The sequence below is a fragment of the Lathyrus oleraceus genome, chromosome 2 (assembly GCF_024323335.1).
Source record: "Lathyrus oleraceus cultivar Zhongwan6 chromosome 2, CAAS_Psat_ZW6_1.0, whole genome shotgun sequence".
NCBI lineage: Eukaryota > Viridiplantae > Streptophyta > Magnoliopsida > Fabales > Fabaceae > Lathyrus > Lathyrus oleraceus.
Window position 1 is genome coordinate 275,957,444 of NC_066580.1, and position 9,459 is coordinate 275,966,902.

General features: G+C 41.7%; 1 protein-coding gene across 1 annotated transcript; it reads left to right on the forward strand.

Annotated features, from left to right (window-relative positions):
- Positions 1 to 7,402: 7,402 nt before the first annotated feature.
- Positions 7,403 to 8,950, forward strand: LOC127122890 (uncharacterized). The gene has a single exon (XM_051053165.1). It carries the CDS (start codon positions 7,403 to 7,405, stop codon positions 8,948 to 8,950), a length of 1,548 nt encoding a protein of 515 aa, XP_050909122.1.
- The last annotated feature ends 509 nt before the right edge of the window (positions 8,951 to 9,459 follow it).

The following is a 9,459-nucleotide window of genomic DNA, read 5'->3' on the forward strand; positions in this document are numbered from 1 at the left end:
TGCATTTGGAAATATCTCATCAAATATATCAGGAGAAAGAAGTACAACATTGTCAATTATTACAAGAGAAAAGGAAAATAATCATCCTATGGATCCCTAGAAGCTCGGGACACAGGAAGATAAGCTGCACGAAGCTTCTTCACCTCTTTCTCGTAAGCTGCCTCCATATCCGCCTTCTCTTTGGCGAGCCGGTCATACCTCCTTTTCCAAAACATGGAAGACTGAGGAAGTAGATAAGTCCATGCATCGTCAGGATCATCAATGACTTGATGCTCGAGGAACTCAATCAGAGCGTCTTTCTCCTTAATCTGTTGAAGCAACTCTTCCCTTTCACGGATACAGGCACGTGATAGGTCTTCGTCTCTCGGCTCCTCTACTCCTTAGTTAGGGAGGGTTGAAGGCCTAGCCACAACCAAAGGTGTAGGTCTCAGATAATCGTAAGGCATGAGATACTCAGATGCTCTCTTCCTCACCCAAGCAGTGTATGGCTCCAAAGCAATGCAATTCTTAGGACCCAACTCATTCCTGCCTTTCTTATGGACCTTGCGCCAAGCGCGAACCATTCTGCCCTTCAAGCCTTGGGGATCTTTACCCTCCTGAAAGAACACACCTTCTAACAGAATGTTATTAGGTTTATCCTTTAGGGGGAACCCAAGCTGACGACGTGCTAAAACAGGGTTGTAGCTAATCCCACCACATGTACCAAGAAGAGGCACATTGGAGAATTCACCACAAGAGTCGATAATCTGCACACCACCATACACACGGTTATACCAAGAGATATCGTCATTAGTGAGAGACATAAGCCTCGTAGACCACCGTAGACATCCCTTGTTCTCCTTGAAGGCGACCGTCTGAGGTAAGTGAGAAATAAACCACTTATACAACAGAGGCAAACAACACACAATAGCGCCACCACCCTTTGCATTCCTCAGATGCAAAGAGACATAGGTATCACCCAACAGAGTAGGAACGGGATTAAGAGCGGAGAAGATCCTAATAGCGTTCACATCCACAAATTTGTCGATGTTGGGGAACAATACCAATCCATAGATGAGAAGTACAAATATGGCTTTAAAGGCATCCTCACTCATGGCCTTCCCATACACAGTAGCTTGAGCGATGAGGAACTCAGAAGGGAGACCTTAAATTCCACCTTTGGTAGTCATATGAGCACGAATCAGAGATTCATCTATGTGCAACAGGTCAGCTATCTCTTGAGAAGTAGGAATACTCTCCAAGCCACTGAACGGCACCTGATCCAGAATCGGTATACCCACCAGATAAGCGTACTCCTCAAGGGTAGGCAACAGCTGAAAATCCGGAAAAGAGAAGCAACGGTACAGAGGATCATAAAACTGCGCCAACGTATTCATCAACCCTTCATCCACCTGAGTAGTCAGAAGAGGAAGAAGTTTCCCAAAGCGAGCTTTAAAACCCAAGGGATCTAGTACATAGGATGTCAGATTCCTTAACTCTTTCAGATCGGGTTGTCTGAAGCTATACTTCTTTGTATTCCTTCTTTGTCTTTCCATGTCTGAAAATTTTGCAAATAAACCCCTTAAGTTCCTTGAAAATTTTCTTTTTATCTGATGATATGGATGCAGCTGAATGCATGAATGCATGAATGCAACAATCACACTCAAGGATCAAGCAAAGCACACCAGACAAAGGTCATGGGATGACTCATATTATCCTTAATATCAATCATCCATTTTGGTGGATTATGGTTTACACCTTATCAACACCCAAGTTCCATTGATATTAAGGATGCATGAACGGATCAACCATGAATCACGGGTTTGTTGCAAGTCACGAGCATGGAGTCTCGGTTAAGAACCACCCAAAGGGAGTGTACTAGGGTTTAAACCTGCCAGACATGTTCTACCAGATGTTCCCATAGTCATCATCCCATCTTTCAGATATTATCGGAGAAACGACTACTCGTATTCCAAAAATATTCTCAAGAGAGACTCTTATGAGTGTAGTATCGCGTAACAATCGTATCAAATCTTACATTTCAACGACCTCCGCACTACGTCCTAAAAATAGGCCAAGATGGGCTTGGTAAACTAAGGTCCTTGGCTTCTAAGGCACATATTGGAAAGAGTAATGTCTAACCACAACTTACTTGTGTGATATTATTGATCCCAACATGACCTCCACCAAGTGAATGGACTCGCAAGTCAACTTGCTAAGGAATAACTCCACACAAGTCGACGAGACTACGCCATTCTCCTATCCTAAGGTTCACTCGAGTTCGGGTATAGAACTCATCTCACAAAGATCACCAAGCAAACAAGCAATTGATATATCAAGCAATTCAATCATTACAAACAATACAGTAATTCCAAATTGCACAAAAATATGTCATAACAATATAATACAACAAGTGTGAAAAGTTGGCAAAACCCACCAAGGAGATTAGATCCCCAGTAGAGTCGCCACTTTTCTGTAGCGGTGTATTCGTTACCGTTGGAGATATTGACTAAATCCAAGGTAAATCATACAAAGTCGAGTCGCCACCGCACTTCTATTTATCCGAAGGAATGGTTAGAAAGCGAACAAAAACCTAAAAAGTTTTACAGACAAAACTAGTAAAAGACAGAGATCTGGGTAAGGGGGTTGGTTATGCAATGGAAGGTGTTAGGCACCCAATGCATCCTAGGTACTCCTAGGGAGCCCTTTTCACGCTTGTTGCAAAAAGTTATTGTTTATGAAATTTATTTTGTGCAAACATGATTGAAGAGATGAGAGAAGAATATACAAGTTTATTTACATTTTGTGTTTGGATGGATGAACCCATTGCCTACGTACCCTCTCATGAAAGATAAGGATCAAAACCCCGTAGTTCGGGTAAAAGATTTCAAAAGCAAATAAGTGGATTGATTGGTCCAAAAGCCTTAAGGTCGTTTGTTATCAAAGGGAGAAAACTCGACCTGAAAAACCACAAGTCCACCATGTGAGGATAACTTCGACATGCTAGTGAGGGGTTAACCCTATAATAAGCATGGAAGACTTATTGTCCAATCACTAAGGACATATGTGAGTATTACATCTACCACAAAGATAACTCAAACCTAATAGCTAAAGGTTATGAAAAATTTGATTAAGAAGTGGGCATGGAGCCACAAAGAAACACATTTGAGTGAAAAAAAAATTGGAGTCAATTTGGACATTTTTTCAATTTTTAATGATTTTTTAAAGTTGAACAAATAAAATGAAATAATATGAAAATAATGGAGGGAAAATGAAATTTGAATAAAAATCAGCAAGATGCATGCAGCCAGGTTCGAACACACGCGCGCCAGGGAAATGAGAATTAATATTCAGAAAAACACATGAGTCAGGTATCGAACTCACGCAAGGAAGGGAAGAAATCAAATGAAATTCAGAAAACGCACGCCAGGTATCGAACGCGCGCTCTAAGGATCAAAAGCGCTTAGGCCAAAACGCAGCGTTTTTACCATACGAACCCTAGCAACAACCAGACGCCGGAACATTGTTTCCGGTCGTCTTCTCTGATTGGATTCTGGCGGAGCAACATGAAATTTTTCCAAAATTTTGCAAATTATACATGGATCGAAAGCTCTTTCCACCAGGATCATGAATATCACATTCAAACAACCTAAAACCTCATGGATTCTACGGATCGAGGCAAAACATTTTGGATCTCAAAACTTTAATTCAACATATCATGTTCATTTCTCAACCATTTCAAATTTAAACATATCAGTGAGCTCAGCATAACAAGATCTACACAATCATGGCAAGAAAATAGCAAAATAAGAGGACGAAATTTTCACCTTCTTGAGATGCAGTGCACTGAAATCGTATCTTCAAGCCTCCAAACTCTCCAGATCTTCTCCAATAATCCTCCTATGAAGCTTTAATCCAAAATGCACAGTTGAAATGTCTCAGATCTTGTTCAATATCAAGCTTTCATCTCCATGTGAATGTACTTGTGTAGCTCGAATTCTTGCTTAATTCTTCAAACCAGCGGTTGGATCTTGCTCAGAATTACTCCATATTCATGATTATGCAAAGAAATTGAAGGTTTATGTGAAGAAAATTGAAAATCAAAGTGAGAGAATTTTGGAGGGAAATGGAAAATTTGATCTCAATTCTGTTATTCTCCTACAAAACAGTTATGATTTAGCTTTTATACTCTTTGTTAATGATGCTGAAATCAGGATTAGGCTTTGGTTAATTGAGATTAGAGAGATATGAGGTGAAGTGCAAAAAATGCAAGTGTGCTTAGCATGGCCATGTAGCACGTGAACAGTACCATGCAAGCTGGGATTTCACTTAAAAACATCCAGTAATCATCATGGAATTGGTATTTGGCTTGTATGATCATCCAATTTTGAATTATCAAAATTCCCTCCAAAATGCACATGTATGAACAAGTGGTCATATGAGCTTCTTTCATGCAAGTTAATGATTGATTTGGAAAGTATTGGTCACAAGGAGCATTTTGCAAAAAGAGTGGACCAATTTGGAGTTTTGAATCTAAAGTTATGCCATGTTGAACTTCAATGCATACTTTGTGATCATTTGGCCATAACTTCTCAACCAATTATCAGATGGACACGATATAGGACTTTTTGAAAAGAGGAGAGAAAGATCTTCAACTTTCATGTTCACCAAAAATCCATTTGAAGCTTCTTTGATGTTGGAAAGTCAAGTTGAATGTGGACCAAAAACTTGTCATTTTTGGAAACTTGAAATTACAGGTCACTTTCCATTTTGGGAAACTTTTGCAATGACTTCAAAATCTTCAAGATAGATGTTTGAAATGATGAATAGGCCTTGTTTGAACAGGGTTGAGGTGTTTCAACTCAATTCCCCACCTCAAAGCCTTCAGTGGACTGCACAGTTGATTATTTGGTTCTTAGATGACCTTGACATGCCTTGATGAACTTGAGCCTTTACCACTTGGGGAATTTGCTTCAAAATGAACCCTAGCTCATATAAGCTCCATATAATATCATGTGGTCCTCATCTCAAGGAAAATATCTCAGCTCTTGTACAAAGGATGCTCTTGAAGTGTTTGACCTGTGATTGCTTGAACTGCAAAACAAAATGTTAATGACATATTTTTGTGCTTTTGGTTAGTGATTAAAACAAGAAAAGCAATGATATACAATGCAAGCAAGCCTGGTGATCTCAAACCACTCACAAGAGATCCCAACCCAAAGGGCAAGGAAGCCAAGATGCTCAAGTGATCCTTGAGGCTATGCAATGCAATGATATGATGCCATGAGGGATCTTAGGGACAAAATTGGGGTCTTACAATTAGGATCCTATGCAAGAGGCCTTGGACAATCATTCAACCCAAACATGGAAAGGAGCTTTCAAAATTCAAGACAAATTGTAATATTTTGCTTGCTTTCTAGTTTATGACACAATTGCACACACATGGCTTTCTCTTGGGCTACCTGACAATGAGACCTTTTATTTCCTGCACTACCTTGTACTTTACATGTACCCCCCTCCCCTTCCGATGTACGCATTTACTTGCTTTCTTTTATTGTTTGATTAGGTTATCCTTAGGCATTAGGAACGTTCACCCATTCAAAATCAATAATCAAACCCTTGATCCAACGTCAAGTGGTCCTTTTTTCAAATCAAATTCAATAAACAAACCCTTGATCCAACGTCAAGCGGTCATTTTCCAAATCAAAATTAAAAAACACAATAAATGGCGATTAGGATCGTACGTCACGAGCCTTAAGCGATAAAGAAGGGATGAGACTGGAGCTTTCCTACACTCATTCTGAATGCTTCGAACACAAGACGTTTGGCTTGACCGTTTGAGGTATTCACCTTTATCCATAGTCTTTAGTGCAATCCAAAATCAATAACACTTTCTTTAAAACATAAAAATAACTCAACGCATTCAAACCTTTTGTTCGAGCCTTAGGGCGACACATACGAAAATCCTTCTTCAAGGTAATAAAATCAACAAAACAAACACAAACAGATTTCAAAACCACGAACTACGAACGCTCTGATTTCTCACTTCAACAAGTGGGAATACGTAGGCACGAGGATCCATTCCTTGGCGAGCCCACTAATTTAAAATCTACCTCCACTACGCAAACCTTTGGCAAGCAAGCATTCGATAAACAATACACACATAAGCCGAAACATCCTAGATGGTTCCTATGGAGTACCATGGATGTGAGGGGTGTTAATACCTTCCCCTTGCATAACCGACTTCCGAACCTGTTCGTGGTTGCGATGACCATACTTTGGGGTTTTCTCGATATTTTCCCTTTCCTTTGGAATAAATAAAAACCGATGGCGACTCTGTATTTTTCGCGTAGCGACAACTGGCGACTCTGCTGGGGAGACCCCCCTAAGCAAGTCAAGCCTAATCTAGGTTGCTTCCTCGCATGTGTGTATGCTTATCCTTTTGATATTGCTTGTTTTATTTATCGCCTTTTGCTGTAATATATTGTATGATTCCATGGTTCTATGGTATCGATGAATGGCGCTTTGATTGCAAGTAACCTTGTGGGAAAGACTCTCCACCCGAGTGTAGAGTGCAAACTTGAGATAGGAGAGGTTGAGTAGTATGGGCCACCGAGAAGCTTTTCTTGTAAGGGTCGATACGAGAACCTCGCTTAGAGTAGACTCTTTTGGAGACGTTGACGACCGTCGAGCTTTTGGCGTAAGCGATCAATGTCTTCATTAGGATCCATGACTCTAAGGACCTTTGTAGAACATTGAACATATGGCCAATTAAGGTTGATGGTCGCGTAGTGAGGGTCCCCGAGAAGCTCTTCTCGTGTGGGTCGGTACGAAGATCTCACTCAAAGTAGATCTTCTTGATGGAGTTGACGACCGGCAAGCTTTTGCCGTAAGCGGAAAATAGTCAAGGAGGTCCATGACTTTGAGACCCTTGTCTAGAACCCAATGTCGATAGTCGCGTATTGCGGGCCCCCGTGAAGCTTTTCTCGTGTGGGTCGGTACGAAGATCTCACCCAGAAGAGGCTTATTTGAGGGAGTTGACGACCGGCAAGCTTTTGCCGTAAGCGGCAAACAGCCAAATGAATCGATGACTCTGGGGTCCCTATCTAACCCTAGACTACGACCGGTGAGATCCCCATTGTGAGTAAGCAATCAGAGCTATCCTCCATCCGTATCTCGAACTTGTGATACCATGCCAACTTGTGTGTTCGACTTGTGGGAGCCATGCTTTTGTATCATTCATTCACTCACTCATGCATTCATGCATCATAAAAAATATTCAAATACAATATTCATGCATCATTCTACATATCATCAAATAAAAGCCAGAAAACTTACCATTCTACCCTTCTATCCAGAATCATCCACAGTCAAGCTGACTTCCCGACATTCATACTACACGCGTAATAATCAGAAATTGCTCATGGATCAGTTGGAGCAGAATCAGGCTGCTATGAGGGAGGATATGACCATTGTGAAGGCTCAGATGGGTCAGCTCGTTGAAGCCCTACAAGCTCTGGCTAGGGGACAAGAGGAAATGCGTCAGGCTAATTTGAGAGCCTCTAATGCCAACCCTGTTGTTGTGACTATACCGATGAATCCACAAGGAGGAGCTGGTACGCCTGTTGTAGCTCAGCCACCTCCCGAAAGAGGTTCTGTGTATCAAGATGCCGCTCAGACGTTCAATATCCCCGCCAATGGGAGATTCCAACCGGAGATTGACGAACAACAGGATGCTTTCTTCACTACAAAGGCTGACTCAGTTTATGAAGCTTTTGGCCCTTCTCTTGCTGACATTGAAAGGAGATTTCAAATGGTGGAGGAGAGATTCAAGGCGATGCAAGGTCATGATACCTTCGGGTTGGATGCTGCTGACATGTGCTTAGTGCCAGACGTGAAAATTCCTCCCAAGTTCCAAGTCCCGAGCTTTGAAAAATATCAAGGGGACACTTGTCCAAAGACCCACATCCGAGCTTTCTGCAGAAAGATGGCCGCTCATTCAAGTGACGAGAAACTCTTAATGCACTTTTTCCAAGACAGTATTAGTGGAGCTTCTCTGGAATGGTATATGCAGCTCGAGCGCACGCATATACGAACCTGGAGGGAACTTGTTGAAGCCTTCTTGAAGCATTATCAGTATAACTCAGACCTGGCTCCCAATCGGACTCAGCTCCAAAGCCTTTCTCAGAAGCCGGATGAATCATTCAAAGAGTACGCTCAGCGATGGAGAGACCTGGCTGCCAGGGTTCAACCCCCTCTTCTTGAAAGAGAGCTGATAAACATGTTTGTGGACACCCTTCAAGGGCCGTATTTTGAAAAAATGATTGGGAGTACCACCTCGGGATTCTCAGACTTGGTCATTGCTGGGGAGAAAATTGAGAATGGCTTGAAGATCGGCAAGATACAAGATACAACCGCTATGGTTAGTGGAACAAAGAAGCCTTATTCCGGATTCTTAAAGAAGAAGGAAGGAGAGACCAATGCTATCGCTCAAGGGGGAGATGGAGGTTATCAAATGCCATACTATCCGGTGGCAGCAGTAACACCTCACTCGTATCCGCAACTAGCGTATGTCATTCCAACTGGTCCTCCAGCGATTCAATATCAGCAACCCTATGCTCCTCAGCAACCTGTTGCTCAACAAAACTACTATCAGCAAGGTAGACAAGGACCAAGAAGGCCTCCTAGAAGGTTTGATCCAATTCCCATGCCGTATGGTCTTTTGCTAGCTCATTTACTCAAGGATTCACAGGTCCAACTGAGAGAAGCTAAGGCTCCTCCTATACCTCTTCCTCCCAGGTATGACATGAACGTCAGTTACGAGTATCACTCTGGGACGTGGGGGCACTCGATCGAGAATTGCAATATCTTCAAGCATAAGGTACAAGACTTGATTGACTCAAAAGCAATATCGTTCAAGCCGAATGTTCCAAACAACCCCGTGCAGGCCAGTACATCTGCAGCGCCTTAGTCAAAGCAGTAGTAGATTTGAAGGATCGGTATCTGCGGAACCGTCTCGTCAGCTTTCTCCATAATCAAGACCTCAAGCAATGGGAGAGTAAAACGGACCAGTCCACAGTTTCGGGTTCAATCATGTTCATGTGTGATTTTCTTAATTGTCATTTGTAACATTCATTTGTAATGAACTCGTTTGTTTTTGAATAATAATGACATTGAAATGAATATGCATGTTTTGAATAAATCCATTCGTGTCCACTCATACTTTATCTTATCAATATTCAAATGTGTTAATACCTCAGGATTGACATTAAATTTAGAAAACAAATAATGTAATCACCTCTGTTGTTTTAATATGTTGGGTTGAAGAAATTCAACATCTGGACCAACATGTCATGTACGATGTCACGACGTCAGGTCTGTGACATCGCACATGTGTAGGAAACTGAATTAATTAATTCAGTAGATGTCATGGGATCAGCAAGGATATCTGGTGAATATCCTAACTCCCTTGTGAAGGCC

Coding starts and splice junctions, on each gene's coding strand:
- LOC127122890 (XM_051053165.1), top strand. CDS start 7,403: ATGGATCAGTTGGAGCAGAATCAGGCTGCTATGAGGGAGGATATGACC.